Source organism: Gorilla gorilla, chromosome 5 (assembly GCF_029281585.2).
Source record: "Gorilla gorilla gorilla isolate KB3781 chromosome 5, NHGRI_mGorGor1-v2.1_pri, whole genome shotgun sequence".
NCBI classification, from domain to species: Eukaryota; Metazoa; Chordata; class Mammalia; order Primates; family Hominidae; genus Gorilla; species Gorilla gorilla.
In genome coordinates, this window is record NC_073229.2 from 160,539,050 (window position 1) to 160,562,976 (window position 23,927).

At 39.8% G+C, this 23,927-nt stretch overlaps 1 protein-coding gene and 1 pseudogene across 13 annotated transcripts in view; one reads left to right on the forward strand and one right to left on the reverse strand.

The window, feature by feature from the left end:
- Nucleotides 1–222: 222 nt before the first annotated feature.
- MAP7 (microtubule associated protein 7) overlaps nucleotides 223–23,927 on the reverse strand; it is a 207,749-nt gene continuing 184,044 nt past the window's right edge. For all 13 annotated transcript variants that reach the window (XM_019029766.4, XM_019029771.4, XM_019029765.4 and 10 more), the window contains 9 exons: nucleotides 23,394–23,677; nucleotides 20,128–20,362; nucleotides 18,684–18,855; nucleotides 18,376–18,477; nucleotides 17,641–17,691; nucleotides 17,480–17,537; nucleotides 14,359–14,461; nucleotides 3,341–3,564; nucleotides 223–1,724 (listed from right to left, as the gene is read on the reverse strand). In XM_019029766.4, the coding sequence (XP_018885311.1) occupies nucleotides 1,714–1,724; nucleotides 3,341–3,564; nucleotides 14,359–14,461; nucleotides 17,480–17,537; nucleotides 17,641–17,691; nucleotides 18,376–18,477; nucleotides 18,684–18,855; nucleotides 20,128–20,362; nucleotides 23,394–23,677 (1,240 nt within the window). In that variant the 3' untranslated portion in view covers nucleotides 223–1,713. The remainder of the gene's footprint in view (nucleotides 1,725–3,340; nucleotides 3,565–14,358; nucleotides 14,462–17,479; nucleotides 17,538–17,640; nucleotides 17,692–18,375; nucleotides 18,478–18,683; nucleotides 18,856–20,127; nucleotides 20,363–23,393; nucleotides 23,678–23,927) is intronic.
- Nucleotides 21,790–22,846, forward strand: LOC101143600 (large ribosomal subunit protein P1-like; annotated as a pseudogene).

The window sequence follows — 23,927 nt, forward strand, 5'->3', positions numbered from 1 at the left end:
TTAGAAGACTTTCCATTTGCTAATGATGACTAAAGTTTAAAAACACACATGAAAAAGAAAAACAGCCAAAATACACCTACTGCTCTAAATTTTAAATAAGGCTATCCTATATGCTTAATCAACAGGAGGCTAGGAAAATGTCACTGAGTTAAATGAAGGACAATCTGAAGACTCAAGAATCAATCTGAGTGAAGTTATAACATATGAGAAAGCTAAAAGTAAAACTATGTCAAACATTTTATTTGGTGTTTCATGCTATGTTGATTTAAACAAATTAAACAAGTTTGTTGAACAGATTTCTTTTCTAATATAATGACTATCTGTACATGGACAACTGAAAACAGGGAAAACCCCCAAATTAATGTTTTCACAAATTACAAGCCATTACTAAAGACCATATGCCTGGATTAAAAAAAAATAGTCCAATAGATGAAGTCTCTCATTCAACCTAGCAGTTCAACCAATTTCTTTTTTAATAAAAGCGGCACATTACAGTGGTATAAATTTATCTTTTAAACACTCCACATAAAAACATGTGCACCCTCTCCTTCTACATTTAATCATTAGTAGTCTCTAAAATGGTAAAATAAAACTGAATTTATATTAGCAAATGAAAGTGCAAGTTTGTACAGCTAGGCTCAGCAGCAAAAGTGAAGAATAAGAATGAAAGGTGAAAAGCTGACAGATGCCACGCAGAGCAAGGACTTCCATGAAGGTCCATGTCCTGTGTGCCAAACACAGTCAACATTCCATCATTTTCTCATTGCTCTTAAACGAGCAAAACCAAATTCTTTTTCTATTTAAAGAAATATTAAATCTTTATTTTCCCCAACATAATTTGTGATCAGGTAAGGCAAAGATAAGTCCACCATCACTGGGGACAGCAGCAACATACAGACTTCAGAAATAGCCCTGAATCATCAGTAACATTCTATCGTGGTAACATCAGAAGGAATGCAGCTAACAAATTAAATTTGTAATGTTGTCACATTATTCTAATTTATTTGATTAGTTTATCTGGAAAAACTTTATAAATACATTATGTAAGAGGGCAGTAAATTATTTTCTTGCTTTGAAAAAATTATGTTTTTTTCACATTTTAAAACATTTTAGTCTGCTTTTGCAAAAGGAGTTGCAAGAAAAATGTGACAGCTGGGTTTGCAGAATGTCCATGTACAAGTTGTATTTATAAGAACCTGGTAATCTGCCTATAATTTGCTTCTACAAATAGAGCTCTTTGCAATAATATTTAAAAAAACAGGCTTAAACTCTTCTCCTATTCATTCTACTTGTAGAACAAAGAGGTACTTATTTTTCAAGTATTACAAAAGGTAAAAATTTTTTTTGCCAATTTTACATGTTAAGCTTTTAAGACCAAAAAAATCATGCCTAGTCAGCCCATTTCTTTTATAACCAAATTCTCTTGTCTTTTAAAGAATGCAGAAAAATATTGATTGCTAAGAAGGAGCACACTGGAAAAAGCCATTTTAAAGTATTGAAGAATGAGACGTATTTCTTTTTTCCTATTGATGAAAATTATTAGAAAAGCTATCCAGTCTGTTGTCTTTAGCTAGTTTTAATAAATCTTTTCAAAATGATGGTCAAGAACTCTAGAAAACGGGTGGAGGGGATGCTCCTTTACAGCAGGAAAGGAATTCCATTAATTGTAGAAATTCTCATTAAATTTCAGCTTTGGTTCTTCAGAAGAAACACTCATATAACTTCTACATGAAGAGACAGAAAAAGAACAGATTAATATGACATTTATCTAAAATCTTATTTCAAGAATACCATAGTAATACCTTAAATTTCTAAAACTTACTATACTGTTATATACACTTATATAAGAATAGGCAATTTTGTTAGGATTCACAGTCTTATATTTAAGTGAATTCTGTTACTCATAGGAAACATATGTTCTTTTCTTTACATCAGCTTAGGCCACAGCCTTCATTTTTCCAAGTGGCATACACAGATTGTACTTTTCTCGGTTAGGGGTTTAAACATTCATTTCTCTTGTATCCTCAGTATCTGATGCTTAGGATTCTAAACATATGTTGGAGGTTAAATAAATGTTGATAAATCATCTGGAAGTTCTTTCCCTCCCTGTAAATCTGTAACATAAGTAGGAAGCTGCGCTGGGCATGTTTCCATCAACATACCATTAGTTGGATTGTTCCCAAAGGCTTAAGAATCAGAAAGTTAGACAGGGGAGGGCCCTTACAACCTCCCTTCAACTCCTAGAAAAGTGGAGTTCACTAAAGTGAGGTTCCACTTCCAAGGTCAGTACACTAGAGGAGAAAAGAAGAGTAGCTTCATTTGGATGGGTGGTTCACATTGGTTATCTCACCACATTAAAAGTTGATTTATTACAGATCCACTGATTGAATCTAGAAGGCAAAACAATTTGCCCACAAATAATTCTGTATTGTCTCCATTTAGTTATCCTGAATTTGGCCAGTTCTTTTTGTAGAAATATAAAGAGATGCTGGTCAATATATGACAGTCATCTTCAGGGAAGAGAAGTCAACAAAATTGAAACAGGTTTGAAGAGACAGGGAGCACAGATTATCTTGCTAATTCCTGAGACTGATGGGATTGCATTGCTGAGCTGCTATGACCATTGAGTTAGTAATATTTGATATTACGTCTTCTTTCTTTGGGTCCTGATTGTTCTTTTTGCACAAAGACTTCAGGTCAAGTGTGGGTCAAAGAGACACTGTATAAGAAAGTCACAGGCAGTTTCAACAGCAACAAAATCATTTAACAAGTAAAGATCCTTAGACTCAGTGTGAGTACTGGTTTCATCACCTAAATCATAACTATCCATCATGTCACATTTTGAAAGGACAATAATTTATTACCCAGGTTGCCAAACCCAAATAAGAGAAAAATGGTGGGAGAACATGATGGCAGTCTTCAAATACATGAAGACCCGAGAAAGACGGAAAAAACTCAGATCTTTCTCTAGTGGGCAGCACTAGGCCGGATGGTCCAAAATTATGGGGAGGCAGCCCTGTCTTTCTACAAAGCATATTCTGAGCATGCATGATGTCGGGTAATGGGTGCTGCTCTGTGCAGAGAGGCTGACAGACACCCAATGGGTGCTGCGGACTGGACTTCTGCACTGACTGAGAGAATAGGAGAGGCCTTAGAAGTTGTCCAATCCAACTCAAAATTCAATTTCTATGAGCCAGGCACAATCTCTTCCACTGTGGCTTACTTGGTCCTTTGAAGAACAAAGTGTTACCACAGTCATACTGTAGAAGGCAGCAGTTCGTGTCCTCCTGGGTGTCAGATATTTCTGATGACTACAGAAGGGAGTTGGAGGCAAGCTTACCTGCAGTCTGCTGTGTCTGAACACCATCTACCTGAGGCAGGGGCCCAAGTGTCCCTTCATCATCAAAGGCCAAAATTGGATTCAAAGGAATTTCTGGGCTCTCACTGTTGGTGACATCTAATCTGGATGGTTTAGATCCAATGGGTAAGTTTATAATTTCTTCAAAATTTTCATTCTGAACAGATACACCATTTTCATTTGGTTGTTTTTCCAAATCGGGAGTGCTAAGGAATTTGAAAAATAAAAATAGAAATAAGTTAGTCTTAAAACTGGAAAACACATTATTAGGAAAACCAAAATGTTTTATAATGAATAATTTTATAAATCTACAATTAAAAAAATCAGACTGATGAGTCACATCATTACTAACAAAAATAATAAATTGTGGTGTATTTGTACCTTAAATTCTTATTTTAAAAAATCTAGGTCAGGCACAGTGGCTCATGCCTGTAATCCTAGCGCTTTGGGAGGCTGAGATGGGAGGACTGCTCAAGGCCAGGAGTTCAAGACTAGCCTGGTAAACATAGCAAGACCCCCGTCTCTACAAAAGAAAAAAATTAGCTGTGTGTGGTGGCACGCACCAGTAGTCCAAGCTACTCTGGCAGTCGAGGTGGGAGGATCACTTGAGCTCAGGAGTTTGAGGCTTCAGTGAGCTATGATGGCACCACTGCATTCCAGCCTGGGCTATGGAGTAAGACCCTGTCTCTAAACAACAACAAAAAAATTTTAAATCTGTTATTTTGTTATGAAAATTATCAAATAGAACAATTTATCAATTACAACAGATCATCATTAATAGAAATAAATCATCATCAGCAGCAGTTCTACACATTTAATGATTTCTGCTGCAGGCATTTTTATATTCATCTGATAAAGAGTACCACTTATGAGGACCTTTGCCTCAAAGATGAGGGGATTATAATTTGGAGTGGGGAGTAAATGATTTGCACAAAGTCACACAACTGCTGAGAGACAGTTGAGGCTAAATGCACGATCTCTTAATCTCTGGTCCTGTGTTTTTCTCATTAAGCCATTTTGCACACTTTCTAGATATTCCAGCCTCCTAAAGCCCTTGCATAATTTCATATGTAAATTTTTGAAGACCAATCTTCTTATCTTTGCCCCTTAAATCTGCCTCTGACCTCATCTTGATCCTTATGAATTCATGCTTAATATCTTGGATTTATTTTTGAGATATACTTAATTGGCCCCAAATACTTAATCTTCTACGGTTTGTCTTAGATTGCCCCTCTCTCCAACTAAATTGGCAGCCCCTTATGTTATAGGCTTATTATTATACTTTACAATGTAGCCAAATAATGCCTATGCATCAAATGAGTGCTAAACTAATTTTACCATTCATTTTATTTCATTGCAGCATATACATATGTGTGCAAGCTTCATAACTTGTTCAATGCTCAACAAATTAACCTTAGTCTCAGTAATACCAACTGCTTGAACATTGTTAGCAGGTCAGTTTGTCTTCTCAAATTGTAAAACAATGCTAATGTAAATCCAACCTTTCTATTGCTTTTTAAGACTTTGCTTTTTTTGCCTGATTGAATAAATAGTTTACTTTCTTTTTCCTTTTTTGAGAAGGGTCTCACTCTGTTGCCCAGGCTGGAGTGCAGTGGTACAGTCTCAGCTCACTCCAACTTCTGCCTCCTGGGTTAAAGTGGTTCCTGAGTCTCAGCCTCCCAAATAGCTGGGACTACAGGGGCAAGCCTGTAGTCCATGCCTAGCTAATTTTTGTATTTTTAGTAGAGACAGGGTTTCTTCGTGTTGGCCAGGATGGTCTCGAACTCCTGGCCTCAAGTGATCTGCCCCCATCAGCCTCCCAAAGTGCTGGGATTACAGCCATGAGCCACCGCGCCCAGTCAAAATAGTTTACTTTCTCTACTGAGTGAGAAGTATTGACTTTGGAACACATTCTAAAGCATTTCTGATTTGAATATTTGTGTATTTTTAAAACTATTAAACCTTCTTTTTTTACGGAAAAAATGAAGATGCCTGTCCTAAGTGTCTCACAAGGCATTGCAGAATACACTGAAAACATTATTTGTAAAATAATCTAAAATATTATACAGAAATATTATACAGTGTGATGATGCTTTTCTGCTATTTTACTAAGAAGGGAAGGGAATGCCACTAGGCATTATAAGTCTCCACAAGAGTACAGTCACACACATGTGCACATGCACCCCCCGCCCCCAAGTCACATGTGCACACACATGCCTAACACCTACTGTTCTAAGTGCCTGGGCTGCCACACCCATCTTCCTGTTCTTGCCTAACACCAACAGCCTTTCTGTAACTAGGGAAACAATTTTGGTTCTTAATACAGAGATAATTTAAGTAGAAGTCCTGGCAAAGGATAAAGAACAGGAACGTATCTCCAGAGCCCCCTTTCCTTGGCAACCTTAACCTGTCACCTTCCAGGCCTGCATGTACTAACAAGTCATAATGGCAATGGCTAACCCCAGACTTGAGCCAGTATCAGATTTCATTTCCCCTCCACCTGCCCATTCTAACTGCTGGCAATCAGAGGGATAATTGTGCCATATGCATTGGATGACAAGTCATGAAATGTTCAGGGGACATCGGGACTGGTAGAAACTATAAAACTGAAACTGAAGTACTGGGGTTAAGGAGTATGGATCCGTGTGTCCACTCAGAATAAGAGCACCAGCTTCTGAATTCCCTGCCTTCAGTTACCTTCTGAAGTTTGAAGACTGATGTAAGACTTTTGAAGACCGCATGCTTTGCTCCAGTCCAAAATGTGTACAGGGAGGGGTTGGGACCTTGGCAAGAATCTGCAGTCCACACAGCTTATGGAAGCCAGAACCTTATTTTCTCTTGATATTTATTAATTATGTTAAAACAAGTAACTTTTAAATTAAAAGGGATACATCTCTTCCTGTGTGAACAATAGGGGCCTGGGAATGTTACTTTTCCTTCAGGCCAAACTAAGAGCAATGATGAACTCAAGATTTGGAGGGAAAATGAATGGGTCAAACACCAAAATTACCAAAAACTTATTTAAAAAAAAAGACGAACATTCTACGAAAAGACAGCTCCCTTACGGCTATGAACAAACATGAAATGTCTTCTGGAGTATTAGTAGGGTAAGGCAGTAGCTGTATAGGCAGCAGAGCTTCTTAGCCTCTGGACTAGAGATTCTCAGCTGGGGGTAGAAGAACATCTCAGAATGACCTGAGAAACTGCAGATAACTTCCTCTGTTCCCATTCTGATATTCACCCCTGTCCTCCCCGACTTGTATTCATATGGATCCGTATCCTTTGTTTCCTGTTCCAAAGCAAGTTTCCTATCCATGAACAAATATTTTCCTCAATTCTTGTGGAGCATCCCTCCACAAGTACTCTCTCTTAAGAACCAAACATGGCTTTTGAGTAAGAATGATCAGCTCAAGGGCATATATAATATTCATATATTTCATAAAGATATATTTCAAGTATTTTATAAACGTCATATATCTTACATAGGAAAATGTATATATTCATTTATAAAATTTTATAAAATCCATATATGTTATTAATATATATTCATATACTTCTTTGAGACAGGGTCTCACTCTGTTGCCCAAGCTGGAGTGCAGTGGTGCAATCACGGCTTACTGCAGCTTCAATTCCCTGGGCTTAGGTGATCCTCCCGCCTCAGCCTCCCGCGTATCTGGGACTACAGATGCATGCCACTGCCCTTGGCTGATCTTTGTATTTTTTGTAGAGACTGGATCTTGCCATGTTGCTAGCTGGTCTTGAACTCCTGGGCTCAAGCGATCTGCTTGCCTAGACCTGCTAAAGTGCTGGGATTACAGGTGTGAGCCACCACACTTGGCATATTCACATATTTCTGTACACCTTTAAAATCTGGCCAGAACTGTGATAACTCAAACCCTCTTCCATTCTAACTAATGTCAGTGGGGAACCTATCAGGAGGAAAAGAGATGGGCAAGAAAAATGGCTTTGGAGCAAAGGGGCCAGGCGTCTCACTCAGGAGTAAGGTGAGGAGTAGGGTTCAGGATACTTCTGGTACAGAGTTGCTCTATAACAAAGGGTCTCAGTCCTAGCTGCTAGGAAAGTAATGTTAGGGGGTCGCCATCCTCCTGGGGTGCTGCTAGACAGTTTGCTGAAATATCTCAAGGTGGGGAGGAGCAAATGTAATTTAGTTCACAGTATTCATTTATTTACGAATATATTAGGTACTAAAGGCATTAGGAAAAGTGATACTTCTCTCTCAATTTGAATGAAAAGATAGTCATTCTGAGCAGTGGAGTTTTCTAGTAAAAATAAATTCTACCACTATACTTGCATGATCTGTCATGACGGATTTTCATGGAGTAACAGGCACACCATGTTCTTTGGCAGGGACCCCGAGCATTTCCATTAATCAGTGATTTAATTCACAGTGGGCAAGCTGGAGGGATCTATAACTCTGCTTGAGGTGCAAAGTAGGGTATTTAATAAAGATACTGACTGATCACAAGGATCATGGAATGCCTCACTAAAAATAATGCACTGAGATGAAAACCAAAGATTTTATAAGCATTTTAAGGTTGATTTGAAACTAGGAGTGAAAGGAAATATTTATGGATGTGATTTGTCATTTAAAGTTTTTAACAGGATTTCAGATGTAAAACTGTTTAAAAACCTGAGTTTCCACTGCATCAAAGGGAATGTTTATTCATGAATGGGAAGCTGTTTTGGAGATGGATATTAAAGACAAGAATAGGCTGGGCGTGGTGGCTCACGCCTGTAATCCCAACACTTCAGGAGGCCAAGGTGGGATGACTGCTTAAGGCCAGAGGCCAAGAGTTTGAGACTAGCCTGGGCAACACAGGGAGACCTACTCTCTATAAAAATATATATGTTTTAAATTAGCCGGGTGTGGTGGCTCGCACCTGTAGTCCCAGCTACTCAGGAGGCTGGGGTGGGAGGATCATTTGAGCCAGGAGGTAGAGGCTGCAGTGAGCCATGCTCGTACCACTGCACTCCAGGCTTGGTGACAGAGCAAGACTCTGTTTTATAAAATAAAAATAAAACAAAATAAAGACAGGAATAAGCAAGCCCTTCTCTAGATGGAAGAGTTTAAGTGGCAGAGAGCCCCAGGGATCAGTGCTAGGGTTAGTTTTATAATAATCGGAAGACAAGCAGGATAAAATTTAAGTATGCAGATAATGTTTATTCTTGGAAATGCAAGTCATAAAAATAGCCCCTCGAGAACAACAGGGAAAATCATGAAATGAGTGACAAGGCAGGCAGTCTGTAAAAGCAGTGGGTTTAGAAAACTGTCAGCTGAGCTATCCTTAAAAGACAGTGAATGATCAGTCACAATGGAGGTTAAGACATCTTGGGATCACTGCAAACTGTTCCTTGGTGATACTGACTCCTTGTGTTTTGATGGTAAAAAAACCAAAAAAACAAAAAAACAAAAAAAAGCCAATAAAATGCTAGGCAGGAGAAGATGGGATACCAGGAACAAACCAAAAGCATTATTTTACATCACACTGCAGCTACACCTAGTGTACTGTGTGTTTTCTGGACACTGCATTCATTTTAGGAGGATAAAGATAATGATATGTAACATTCATATAGTACAACAGTTTTCGGAACTCCTTCACAGATAGCATTTCACTGAACCTCCCAATACTTTGTGTGGAAAGTATCTCCATGTCCAGATGAGAAAACTAAGGCTTAATTAAGTAGGTTAACCCCACAGTTGCTGAACTTCTCAAAGCTAAAACTAGGGATCCAGCCTGGAACTTTTGGTTCTGAAGCTCTTTTTCCTCAACCCCATATTCATGCTGAAGAATCTCTAAAGAAATATGAATAAAATATTCAAACAGCTGAAGAAGGAGTCTTTTAGAGATAAGGTAAATATGTCAGTTATTGATTTACTGCCCCTCAGCTCCAAATTCACCCATCATTCCTGTTCTGTGAAACTGGATCCAGGCCTGTTAAATAATTATCCTTTGCCACTGCTGGAGAGACACTGCAGCAGAGTTTTGCTTTCTGGTCGGTGTGTGCTTGCTCAGCAGGCTTCTTTAGCATACACGTGCTTTTCCCAGTGCCTGGCTCCTGCAGTGCACAGTGGCCAGCAGCCTCCCCCCAGCACCCCCACTGGGGCAGATTCATGGTAGAGTGCTTCTGGGGAGACAGTGAACAGGTTTCCTAGGCACTCTAGAGGGTGGATCTCTGGCAAGTTCTGCTGGCAAGAAAACATAGCAACTTCTCTGGCATCCAATGAGTAACAGTTATATCCTCTCTAACAAGGTCTGGATTACAGACCTGCAGGGTAAGGGATCTTTCTTCTTGGGTGCAACACTAGGGTATGTGACTGCTCCTTGTATCTGCTATTCGTATATATTTTTTTTTTAACAGGGTCCCACTCTGTTGCCCAGGGTGGAGTGCAGGGGCATGATCAAGGCTCACTGCAGCCTCGACCTCCTGAGCTCACGCCATCCTCCCACCTCAGCCTCCTGAGTAGATGGGACTATAGGTGTACGCCACTGGGCCTGGCTAACTTTTTGTATTTTTAGTAGAGATGGGGTTTTGCCATGTTACTCAGGCTGGTCTCCAACTGAGCTCAAGTGATCCACCTGCCTCAGCCTCTCAAAGGGCTGGGATCACAGGTGTGAGCCACCACACCAGGCCCCTAAATTCTTTAGAATTCTCTTTTTTCCTTTTTTCCCTATCATTCCCACAAGTTCTCTTTATTTCTTATAAGCCAAACCAAAATCATAGTTACTCCATCCTATTTACTACAATCCTAATGATAGTTATTCTTTAAATTTTCTCCGGTTTAAATCTATGTTTTTTTCCTTCTGATTAGACCCTGACTGATACAGTAAACATAATAGGAGGATTCAGCTTATAAAATAAGTGTAGACAGGGAATAGAAATAAAACCCATAAAACTATGAAGGGTATGGAAACTACAAACAATGACATTCTCTAAAACCTAGTTTATGATAACTATGGGTCCTAACCTTGAAACTGCAAAGAGCAGCTATAAGAGAAATAAAAGTACTTCTTTATGCCCTTCTTTTCTTGTACTTGTTGCTATAAGAGGTAATACAAGGCAAAAATACAGATTGTTTCAAGATCAATCTGGATGAATTCAAGGATGACAAATTTAAAAATAATTAAGGGAAGCAGAATTTCTTAGGCTACATATCACAAACTGTGTGTCATATAATGGGGACCAAACTTAACATCACATTAAACATTTCCTACAGGTCAGTGTCATTCAGAAATGCACTGTTTCTCAAACTGGGGTCCTGTTCTTTACATGATTTTTAAAAATTTATGTTTTCACCCAGGTAACTTAAAAAAATAATGTACAGTCTGATCATCTGTCTGACTGATTATCACAAAGCTGAGTTTTGCTACATAATTTCAGTGCTCCATTTTCAGGTGTATTTCAAAGCATACTGATATCAGGTAGCACCAGCTTATTTGACAAGGGCTAATGACATGAACCAGCTGAACTGCTAAATAAATATGCTAGTGCCATGTAAAAGCCAAGTATCATCATGGCACTCTGTATTAAAAAGAGGTTAGGGGTTTTAAAGCAGTTCAAACAGAGAGAAGCAGTGAGTGAAATGAATCATGGTTATCCCTAATGCAAAAGGGATCAATCAGTACCATATGTATATTACCCACTTAATTTCAGAAAAACATCATTCTTCACAATAATTTCACTGTTCTTGATTTTACAGCTTTATTTATTTTTTTGAGACAGGGTCTCGCTCTGTCACTCAGGTTGGAGTGCAGAGTTCTGATCAAGGCTCACTGCAGCTTTGACCTCCTGGGCTCTAGTGATCTTCCCACCTCAGCCCCCCAAGTAGCTGGGACTACAGTTGTGTGCCACCATGCCTGGCTAATTTTTGTATTTTTTTAGAAAAGGGGTTTCACCATGTTCCCCAGGCTAGTCTTAAACTCCTGAACTCAAGTGATCTTCCCACCTTGGCCTCCCAGAGTGCTGGGATTACAGGCATGAGCCACCATGCCTGGCTGGTATTTAGTATTTGAGGAGCAAAAGCATTTAGGTGGCTACTGCAAACATCCAGGGACTTGGTCAGTGGGGGTGCCCTAGAAATGGAAATCAAGGGATAGAAGGGTAACATTGTGGGGGAAGGTTGAAAGTAGTTTTATTATTTATGTAAATTTGTGATCTGCTGTTTTGGCTTTATAAATGAACAAGGGCTACAGAAATTTTAAACCTAAATTTATATTTGTGAAAATAATACAAGTAACTCTGGGAATCTACTATATATATATATTATATATATATAAAATATATACATCTACTATATATAAAAATATGTATCTACTATATATAAAAAATATATATCTACTATATATAAATTTCCTTTATAGAAATTCCTTTAAATTCCTATAAATATATATAAATTTCCTTTAAAGGAAATATATATCTACTATATATAAAAATAAATTTCCTTTATATAAATTCCTTTAAATTCCTATAAATATATATAAATTTCCTTTAAAGGAAATATATATCTACTATATATAAAAATAAATTTCCTTTATATAAATTCCTTTAAATTCCTATAAATATATATAAATTTCCTTTAAAGGAAATATATATCTACTATATATAAAAATAAATTTCCTTTATATAAATTCCTTTAAATTCCTATAAATATATATTTCCTATAAAGGAAATATATATATATAGTAGATATATATAAAATATATATAGTAGATATATATATATAGTAGATATATATAAAAATATATATAGTAGATATATATAAAAATATATATAGTAGATATATATACATATATATATTTCCTTTAAAGGAGAGACACTGGAGTAGATGGCCAATGGATTTCATATTAGGCTTATTCTTATATTCTGATGTTTATGTCTGATGCTCATCTGGACCTGCCTGTATTGTCAGGTGAAAGTAGAAAAAGGCTATGCTTATGTTTCTTCTAATGGTTTGACAAGGATTATCTTACATATATGACAAAGGATAATTTATTTGTTGGGCAAAGATGGATGACACCAGTAAGTTCATTTTGGTTTCATTACAAATTGCTGCTTTTCTGTGTGTGGAAAAGGCTAAAATATAACAGAATTTTATTATCTGTATCAAATATAGTAAAATTATTTTTCAGGTTCTTATATAATGATTAATTGCTTGGTGATATTACTACTGAAGAGAGTCAAATTATGCATAAATTAACTTTATAGATCAGATAACATAATCAGTGGCTTAAGAAGCTATGGTAGGCTGGGTGTGATGGCTCATGCCTGTAATCCCAGCACTTTGGGAGGCCAAGACGGGTGGATCACTTGAGGTCAGGAGGTCAAGACCAGCCTGGTCAATATGATGAAACCCGTCTCTACTAAAAATACAAAAATTAGCTGGGTGTGTCTCCTTGAACCCAGGAGGTGGAGGTTGCAGTTAGCCAAGATAACACCACTGCATCCAGCCTGGGCAACAGAGTGAGAGTCTGTCTCAAAAAAAAAATAATAAAAGAAACTATGGTAGGCATTGTCTGTTCCCCATAATAATGGGATTCTCTCTGTGGTATCTTTTACTCTTTTTCTTTTAAAAAAGAAATCTCTGAAGTCAATGAATTGAACATAATAAGTCTTAGGGAATGAATTTAAAAAATCTAATTAAAACTAAGAAAAAAATACCATTTAATATAGATCTTAGGTAATTACAACAATAAAGTTATTCAACATAATTGGAAATGAATTATTAAGATCTCTCAGGGTATTCTCTTTGGTATTATAGTAGGCAAAAAATAAATAAATAAAAATTCCACAGTCTCAGAAAGATATCAACACAATAGTAGGGTGACTTACGTTTTAACTGCTGCCCATTACATTATAAAATGTTACATTACATTATAAAATTACATTATAAAATGTAGTGTCTGTGTTTCTGTACTTATCCTGGCCAAAAGCCGAGAAACAATTATGTGTTTTTAGATTAAGAAAATAAGTTGAGGACCTTCAGATGTCTGTTGGTAGCAAAGACTGGCATTAAAGACAGGAAGACTCATACATTAAGTAGATTTCCCAAATTTAAAAAGTCATAGCTAAATTTTTTTGAACATTATTAAAAATATTTCTGCAAGTTCTCTATGATTGGATTTTTAGGCACAGGCTATGATTACCCTTATTTTTCGTTTTTGAAAATGTTCATATGATGCTGTTGATATAATTACAAGAAAAGAGAAAGGCAATCTTTCTGAAATCCAGACTGTTTTCTAGGCTGTTGTTAGCAACTGTCTGGTTCTTCAATAAGAAGCCCTGTTATTAATAATATAAGAAATACTGACATCTACATGACTTTTATATGGAACAAACATGTAAGTCACTGTAATATTATGCATGACTAAAATGCAATTGTTATATACCATTAAAGAATGTGGATATGGTCCATATCAGGCTAAATATACACAAAGAAAACTAACAGATTATCACTCGTTTTTTGTTTTGTTTTTTGAGACAGGGTCTCACTCTGTCACCCAGGCTGGACTGCAGTGGCAGGAGTTTGGCTCACTGCATCCTTGACCTCCTGGGCTCATGCAATCTTCCTACCTCAGCCTCCCAAGGTGGGACTACAAGCACACACTATCACGTCTGCTAGTTTTTCTATTTTTTTTTGTAGAGATGGTGCTTTGCTATGTTGCCCAGGCTGGTCTAGAACTCTCAGCCTTAAGTAATCCTCCCTCCTCAGCCTCCCAAAGTGTTGGGATTACAGGAGTGAGCCCTGCACTTGGCCACTTGTAATATTCTTGGAACAGTCACACTAAATCCTCACCATCACATTTAATGACTCGAGAAAAAAGATATTTCCACTTTCTTGGAGTACAGAATTACTAGCTCAACCAAAAATCAATGAAGGCCCCCAAAATAATAAATCCTAACGTTAAGACTTTGAAATTCTGGTGGAGCTGGTGGGTAAAAACAGTAATGTTTTACTTTAATGAATGTCAGTGAAAACTCACCTCTCCACTGTCACTTTTGACTGGTGTAAGGTAACCACATGTGGGCTGCCAACTGGCTTTCCATTTCCCGGAGCGTTTGTTGTACATGGAAGTGCAGACACCTCTGGGCATAGTAAAGGAGACAGAACACAGGGTTACTAATATTCTTTTCTTAGACCTAACCTCCAAGAGCCAGAATGCCTTGATTTATGTGCTGGTTCTGCTACTTAAGTGATGTGAGACCTTGGGCACATCACCTAAACTCTCTGTGCCTTAGTTTCCTCATTAGCAATAGTACCTACACTTCATAGATTGTTAGAATTAAATGTATTAATATTAATACATGTAAAGGACTTAGAACAGTGTCTGGCACGTTGGAAGGGCTAAGTATTATTATTTTTCCTTGCACTAAAGTTACATAAAGTATATAATATTGAAACCAAAGCAACTGATAAAGATAGCAGTAAGCTGACTTGATCAAGCTGACACTGAATATCTTTACAAAGGATTCAGAGCAAATCACCATGGAACACCATAAGTATTAAAAATATTTTTGAAAACTCAGTTTAGTCCTATGCACACTTAGAACAATGAGGATTTCACGAATGGAAAGCAGTGTACTGTACCTAACCATTCCACCTCATTATTCAAAGCTCAATGTTGCAGCCCACTTTAAGCTGACAATATTGATGACTGCCTCTAAAATACAGGACAGGGTTACTTATAAACCTTTATATAGGCCGGAGTTTCAGATATATCTGTGGTAGATTATGGTTTCAGCTTGATGTGAGAGAATAACTGAAATAATTCTTACCCCTCACCCCCTTGCCCCCTGCTTTTTTTTGAGACAGGGTCTCATTCTGTCACCCAGGCGGCAGTGCAGTGGTGTGATCACGGCTCACTACAGCCTCGACCTCCTGGGCTTAGGCAATCCTCCTGCTTCAGCCTCTCAAGTAGCTGGAACCACAAGTACATGCCAACATGCCCAGCTAATTAAAAAAAAAATTATTTGTAGAGACAGGGTCTTGCTATGTTGCCCAGTCTTGAACTCCTGAGCTCAAGTGATCCTCCTGCCTCAGCCTCCCAAAGTGTTGGGATTATAGGCATGAGCTACCTCACCTGGTCTGAAATAATTCCAAGACAATGTTATTTTACAACCTGGCACAAATTCAATAAAGCTGCCAGAGGTACAAGAGATCTGATAACTAAGGCAGAAAGTGATAATTTCAAATCTGCCCAAATTTGCAAAGCTGGTGACAGGCAGCCCCTGAGAAAACATCTGATAGGTCTGTAAACTCGCCTGCCTGCTTACCCACCTTAGAATTCTCTTTGTAGCACTGGTAACACCAGTCAGCCCGCAATCAGATGTGGGACTGGGAGAAGGGGAATATTTGTTAGGCACAGCTAATCCTCAAGCCTCCTTTTAGCAGTTTTAACTCAAATCAAATTTACATGAGTGTTGATAAACACAGCTATGCCAATCAGCAAGTTTCACCTTCCCTCTTGCCTTTGTTCATTCTTGGATTGATTTATAAAGAATACTGAAAGAACAGATAAGGAAAGGGCAGGAAGGGGGAAAATGCAAACAAACCAACAAAGAGACTGGACAGGCACAAACTACAGCATTAGCCCCTCAAATAATCTTGAGCTGGTGCAATTTACAGCCTAAATTGATCACTCTGACAACTCACTGGGTACTATGCCTACTTACAGCCTGTGTCTATTATAATATTCTTGAAGACAGTATGCTAAAAATGCAATGGGGTTATAATATACAACCATTAGGACTATTCTCCAAACATACACATACATACATCAGGGCATCTTTAAAAGAGCATGAAAACTCCACTATAAAGGAATTATGACATACAGAAACCAAAATAGCTTCTATGGAAATAAAACCAAGTCCCAAAATACCAATAATACTTTACATTTGAAAACCCTTAATGTTTATAGGCAATGTTCTGTCACATAAACCGTTGGATTTGATCTTTGAGCAAAAGGTATTCCAGCCTTTGCTTTTGTTTGTAAACAGAAAAAGAAAACTGCAGTACCTCTGGTCTTTTCTTTTCATATTGATATCACACATGAGGAAAGAGGAAGACAATGATGAGCTATCTACTAACCACCTGCATGTACAATCATGAAGACCACGAAGGATCACTGAAGGAGCAGAATCAGGAGCTGGGGGACCTGGGCCCCAGCTGCGTAAGCCTGGCCTGTCATTGGACCTGAGTGCCCCTGTGGGTAGAGGGACTTTGCCTATTTGTTCACACTGAATCCCAGCCCTATAACACGGCCTGGCACATAGAAGAGCTTCAAAAATGCTTGTTGACTCAAAGACAAAGCAAACCACTTCACAAGGCAGCAGTAGGAATTATGTATGAAAGATGTACCTGATACAAAAAGGGCACTTAATATTAATTTAATCTGAGTACTAAGGTTAATTTCACTTTTATTTTAAATACATTTGACTTATAATCTCCAAAAAAAAATCAATAATCTCTTTCCAAAGCCGACGGCATATCAGTAACTCTAATGAAATTTCAAGATCACTGTACATTATATGTATGGAAATATCACTCTGGACCCCAAGAATATGTACAACTATTATTTGTCAATTAAAAAAATAAGAATTTCAACAAATTTTTAACTTTATTTTGAAGTCAGATCTAAGATAAATAACATTTAAATCATTTTTCTGAGAACTTCTATAATACAAGTTGTCCAATGTGTAAATTTAAAGTCCTTCCTTAAGAGGAAGAATAAATATATACTACTTGAGCAGACAGTATGTGATAAATGAAATTTAGTTTTATAAACTCAAAAGAAATTCTAAAAGTATATGTATACACATATATGTATAAGTATATATACATATATGCATAAATACGTATTACATAAGATGATTTAAAATATCAAGCAACCCATTAGAGTATAAACAAACGTGAAAAGTAACTGGTAGAAACACGACAGTTTTACATAAGAGGAAGGAAGGACTCGATGACAGACCCCTAAGCTTCTGTGAGTCTGTAAGCACTGGATCTTTTTTCCCTCCATCAATTCCTGAATATCTTCACCCCTGGAGAGTCAATTTAAACATTTTATATATAAATTGGTTTGAGTTCATTGACAGAAATACCTGTTCCTCCAGTGAGAGCTCCCTTGGCTATATCACCGTTTCTCTGATCACTGGTTTTCTACGAAGAAGAAAAAAAGAGGACTTTTAAAAATTAGAGTTACAAGTGAAAATGAAAAAGATAAAAGCATACAAAAGTAGTTAGAAAACGGCCATGTCAATACCTTATCTGTAGCTTCTGTTCTCCTGGTTCTTTTCATAATCTCCTCAAGTCGCTATAGGAAAGGAAGAATTGAGCAAGAGGATCAGACACAGAAAAAAAGCCAGCCTGGCATATTTAACTGATGAAATAAATAGATTATTTAAAATGGTCTGTTATTCTGGAAAAATACAATATGCACTTTTTTTTTTTTTTTTTTTTTTTTTTTTTTTGAGATGGAGTCTTGCCCTGTCACGCAGGCTGGAGTGCTGTGTGGCAAGCTCTCAGTTCACTGTAGCCTCTGCCTCCTGGGCGCAAGCTGCCTCAGTCTCCCAGGTAGCTGGGATTACAGGCGCCCGCCACCACGCCCAGCTAATTTTTACATTTTTAGTAAAGACAGGGTTTCACCATGTTGGCCAGGCTGGTCTCGAACTCCTGACTTCGGTGATCCACCTGCCGTGGCCTCCCAAAGTGCTGGGATTACAGGCATGAGCCACCCGGCCCAGCCGTGCTGCTTTGTCTTAATTGGAGTTATTCACGAAAGTTGGAACTGCCTTAAGCTACATGAAGTGGAAGTAAGTGTTTTTTGGTGAGGGCTAAAACACCGAGAGAGATTTCTTTGCAGGAGATTGTTATCACTGAGGGGGCTACTAGTTTATGTGGCAAGGGTAGAACACGCGTTTTCTGACGGCCAGGGCTAGTCTCTGGGTCTTAGAGGTGCAAGTTCGCGTCCCGGGCCTCTGTACTAAGACGCAGCTACCTTCTTTCTCTCCAGGCGCTCCTGCTCTTCTCTCTGGAAATGCTTCTCTCGTTCCTGCCGGACCCTCTCTGCTTCTTCACGAACGCGAGCTTCTTCTTCTTTCTGAAAACAGAAGGTCGGCGTCTGCCTCTGACAAACAGGCGGGCTGCCCGGGTCTCCCAGGGGGTGCCCAGAGGTGGGGGCGAGGTGGCGGATGGAGAAGGTGTGGAAAGCGGGAGCACCAGCAGTCCAGTCCGCACCCTCCTCTGCTGGGCTGGGGCGTCTCCCTGCGGGACTGGGGCCGGGGCCAGGGTGGGGTGCGGCCGCACCTGCCTCTGGGCGCGCTCTGCCTCTTCCCGCTCGCGCAGCGCCTGCTCCTCCGCCTGCCGCTGCAGCTGCTCCTCCTTCTCCCGGGCCTGCTCGGCTTCCAGCCTGCGCGACGACTCCTCACGGCGAGTCCTCTCTTCAGCCACACGTTGAGCCAATTCCTCTCTCTTTTGTCTGGAAAAAGACAGAACAAAAACAAAACCAAAGACACCTGAGCAGAAATCTTTGAAGAGAGGCCTGCGTCGGTGGTTCTGTAGGGCGGTTCCTTTAGGCGTCCAGTAGAAAAATCTCCACTGGATGCCTTCACCACTGCTAAGGGACAAAGCGCGAAGCCACCCTTAGTCTTCCTCCCCACTTGCCAGCTGCATTGCCGTCCGTGCTAAATAGAAGCAACGTGTAACCACCAATATCTTGGGGAGAGCTGGCTTTTTGGAAGGAATTTAACTATTTTTTAAAGGCTCTGACTTGTTTAATTCAAATAATGTGACTTCTTAGTAATGAATTTGAAGCACCCCAGCCAAAGGAAATCTTTGTAAATAAATAAGGGTCATAGTGTTCTGTCACAGGACAGGAGGAAGACAGCCATGTAAGCTCCCTGTTGGAGCCAAGGGCAGGGCATGGCCAAGATGGCGGTCCAGCAAGTGCATGAGATCCTTCCCCAGGGTACAGTTGTGTTCGTTTGAACAACAATTATATTGGCATTCGTCTTATTAGGCCCAGAAGATGACCAATTAAACAAACTGTTTCTGGAATACTGCCTGGCAGGCAATCATGGGGCATGTAAAGATCCCACCTGGCTACCCTCCGAGAGGAGTTTTATCTGGAAAGGAGAAAACATGAACCCTTATTATGCAGCCTTAATGTGATAATTACAAAGATAAAACGGAAACCTGGAGATTGGAGATGTGTTAAGTAAAAAAGCAGACTGTACAATTGTACCTCTGCTGTGGTTATAATTATGTAAATATGTATATGTATGTATATATACACACACACTCCCATACTGTTGAGAGACTAGAAAGGACCACCCAAAATGTACACTATTACTGAAAATTGGTATGATTATGGATTTTTTTTTTTCTTTAAAGCTTTCTCCATCAATGTTGTTGCACTGTCATTAAAATAAGAAAACGTGGCTGGGCATGGGCTCATGTCTGTAATCTCAACACTTTGGGAGGTTCAGGTGGGAGGATCCCTTGAGCCCAAGAGTTTGAGACCAGCCTGGGCAATATAGTGAGACCCCATTTCTATTTAAAAAAAAAAAAGAAGAAGATGTGATTTAAAAAACAAACTGCTTAGTAGTCATAGGAAAATTAGGTAAGAGTAATCCTGAAAGAACTAATCCATTCACTTTCATCAGTATTATCACCTCCTCCCTCTCAGAGGGGTGATGAGTTAATCCAAGTATCACTGACACCATGGTGTGGAGCAATGTCTCCCATTTACCTTTCAAGCTCTTCCTGCTCCCTCCTCTCCCTTTCTTCCTTTTCTCTCTGCTCTCGGGCCAGCCGCCTCTTCTCAGCTAGAAGCCTTGTGGCCTCCTCTGGGTCGGTGGTGCCTGCAGAAGTCTTAACAGAAGCACTGGCATTCACAGTGGATGACGGGGCTGAGACCATGGCTGGGGTGGGGACCGGGGCTGGAGCTGGGGCCGAGGCTGGAGCTGGGGCCGTGGCTGGAGCAGCTGCACAAATAGGTACAAGGAGAAAACCAGTTGGAAACAAAATCCAAAGAACAAAACCAAAACTAGCATTCCCCACATCCAAGGCCTAGAATTTACCATTATGAAAGAAAAGGGAATGTTTATTACTGTGTGTTCTCACGGTTTCACTATGTTCTATCTGTAACCAAGCAACAGATAAAAAAATCAGTATGTGTAAGTAAGACATCCAACAAAGCTGACACTGTCACCAAGTCTTATTTTTATACCAGTTAAATCAGTTAACAACATATATTGAATGTGTACATAGCCTCATGTTAGAGTCTGTGGGGAGTTATACACTGAGCAAAAAGAACATGAGATCATCCATTTGTCTTTTATTGCATTTGAAAATTCCTACTCTTCGGTAACCATTCATTACTAGAGCAGCATCCTCAGCATCCATGCCACGAGTCCAGATTCAGCCTGGGAAGATGATACCCTATGAAGAGGACCCTTTTGTCTCCCCAGAGCTGTCTCTAGGTCTGAGATGGGAGGAGCTCGGGGCCTCTTTGGGAGCTGGTGCTCATTCTGCTTATATATCCCAGGCTGCCAAGATGCAAGATGGGAGCAGAAGTTCTCTGGCCTTACTCGGATTTAGGAAGATGACCTAGAGAGCTGGTGCCCCAGAAGCCCCACACTGATGCTCACAATTCTGCACCACAGTGAGCAAGGCACCAGCAAGTGCAAGCTCTGGCCCCTGGCTGCTCCAGCCCCTCCTTTTGAGAGTCATATTTCTACTTCTGCTTCCACAGACTTTTCTCGGCCATCATGATGCTCTCTAGCCCTTCTTTCCTTCCTTTTTCCATGGAAACAAATACTGGACTCCTCCTTTTTCTAACATTTTCACCTGTTTTGAATCATCTCTTCTTTCTTTGCCCCACCCTCTATCTTCAAATTAAGTCTTTTGAATGAAGACAATTCTCAACTAGAAAGACTGAATTCGCAGCTCCAGGTGGTTTTAAATTTCTAAATAGCATCTGGCTAGCCTGGCAGAGGTGAGAACCAGTGGGCCTTCTGGAAAAAAATTCTGACTTCTATCAAGCACACAGGCTATACCAGGGGTCCTTAAACTCCAGTATGCACAGGAATAGCATTGCCAGATTTAACTGGCCACCCTGTGTTCTATCTGGCAACCATGTTTAGGAATCAACTGACAAGCTTAGTATCTTTCAGAGTCCTCATATCCACCACTACATATTCTGACTTAGTAAGTCTGAGGTAAAACCAAGGGTCTGTATGTCAAAACATTATAGATGTGGTGGTTTAAAAATATTTCCAGTTTTCCTCAGCTGCTGCCAAGCTGCATTCGGTCCCTCTGAGGAATGTAGGGCCACACTGAAGTGGGACCCTCACTTCATCTGGCAACTAGCACCTTGCCTGGCAGTGCCAGCCCCACACTTGCTCGCACCATGGCCTCTGTTTCTGAGCTCGCCTGCATTCTGCATAAGGCTCGGCCCTCATTCTGCATGAGGGTGAGGTGACCGTCAAGGAGGATAAGATCAATGCCCTCATTAAAGTAGCTGGTGTAAATGTTGAACCTTTTTGGACTGGCTTGTTTGCAAAAGCCTTGGCCAATGTTGACATGGGGAGCCTCATCTGCAATGGAGGAGCTCGTGGACCTGCACCAGCAGAAGGTCCTGCCCCCTCCATCAATGCTGTTCCAGCTGAGGAGAAGAAATAGAAGCAAAGAAAAGAGAGTCTGAGGAGTCCAAGGAGGATATGGGCTTTGGTCTTTTTGACTAAACCTCTTTTGTAACAAGTTCAATAAAAAGCTGAACTCTTAAAAAAATTCTTGAAAACTCTCTCTTCAAAAGGTGGAGACTATGTTTCTCCTTGAGTGTGAGTTCCACCTAGTGACTTGCTTCTACTTAACAGAATGTGGCAGAAACACTGGTGTGCGACTTCTGAGACTGGGTCATAAAATACATTGTACATTCCTCCTCATTCTCTCTTCCAGGTCACCCATTCTGGCAGAAGCCAGCAGAGCAAGCAGATAGATGAGGACATTCAGCAATAATATGGAGCGGTCCATGTGTGGAGAAGCTGAGGCCACCCGCCCCCGGCCTTGTATGTAAGCCACCTTTCAGCTCTGGTTGAGTCTTGAGATGACTGGAGCTCTAGTGGACAGCTTGACTGCAATCTCATGAGCGGTCCTGAGCAGGGACCACCCAGCTGTGCTGCTGCCAAATTCCTGACCCAAGAATCCATGTGATATGATAAATGTTTGTTGTTGTTTTATGCTGCTAATTCATTATGCAGCAATAGATAATGAATACAACAGGTGATTTTGATGCAGGTGCTCTGAACACATTTTGTGAAATGGACTCAGCCAATAAAAGCACTGAGAACCTACACCTGAATTCACGTGTTTGTGGCTCTAACAATAAGCTTTTGGATGTATGATTTGAGATTTACATTTCTACTTCTGCTTCCACAGATTTTTTTCATGGCTATTATGATGTTCTATGGCCCTCCTTTCCTTTCTTTCTTTTTCCATGGAAGCAAACACTGGACTCCTCCTTTCTCTACCATTTTCACCTGTCTTGAATCATCTCCTCTTTCTTGCCCCACCCTCTATCTTCAAATTAAGTCTTAAGTAGAAAACTTTGGAATGAAGACAGTTTTCAACTAGAAATATTGAACTTCAAGCTCCAGGTGGTCTTACATTTCTAAGTAGCATCTGGTTACCCTGGCAGAGGTGAAAACCAGTGGGTCTTCTGGAAAAAATTCTGACTTCTATCAAGCACACAGGCTACGCCAGGGGTCCTTAAACTCCAGTATGCACAGGAATAGTGTTGCCAGGTAATTTTTTACTTAGCGTTGCTAAGTAAAAAACTATTTTTAAACAACGCGAAGTTAAAATATTATACTTAAGGAAAGGTATTAAACTTAACCTTAGAGTAAAATTTCCAAGTCTCCAATAAAAGAAGAAAAGGAAAACAAAAAAAGCTTCATCAAAACAGTGCGGGAGAAAAAGAGAGAGCACCCAGACCACAGGTGAGTTTGCTCTTACCAGGGCCAACTCCTGGTTCAGCAGGTGTCCGCTCTTCAACTGTGGCTTCTTCTACCTTCACTAAAGGTGCTCTGCCCTTTAGTGAGGGCTCATTGGCAACTTTCTGAGGTTCCTTCTCAGGATCTTTCTTCTCAGGCTCCACTCTGACTTCCCTCTTGACAGGGCGGATGTTGCCGGGGGATGGGGGCCGGACCTGAGCAGGAGCAGCTTTGACTGAGCCGGGTGGCAAGGAGGATGTCGGTCTGGGTGTGCCAGGCAAATGAGGAAGAGACTTGGACGGAAGCCTGGGCCACAAACAAACAAGGCAGACAGAAGGGGACACATGAGAACAGGCTTGCCAGAACCTAGAACATGACTCGATGGAAGAGAATGCAGATATTTAGCTCCATGTATTTGTTTTTTATGTGGTAGATACAGAAATAGAGTTGCTTTAGGGAACCATTCCAACTTCTCTTTTTTCTTTCCTTTCAGGAAGAATGCTATTCCCTAAGTCAAAGCCAAACAGCATGAGAAGAACAGTTCACTTTCAGAGGA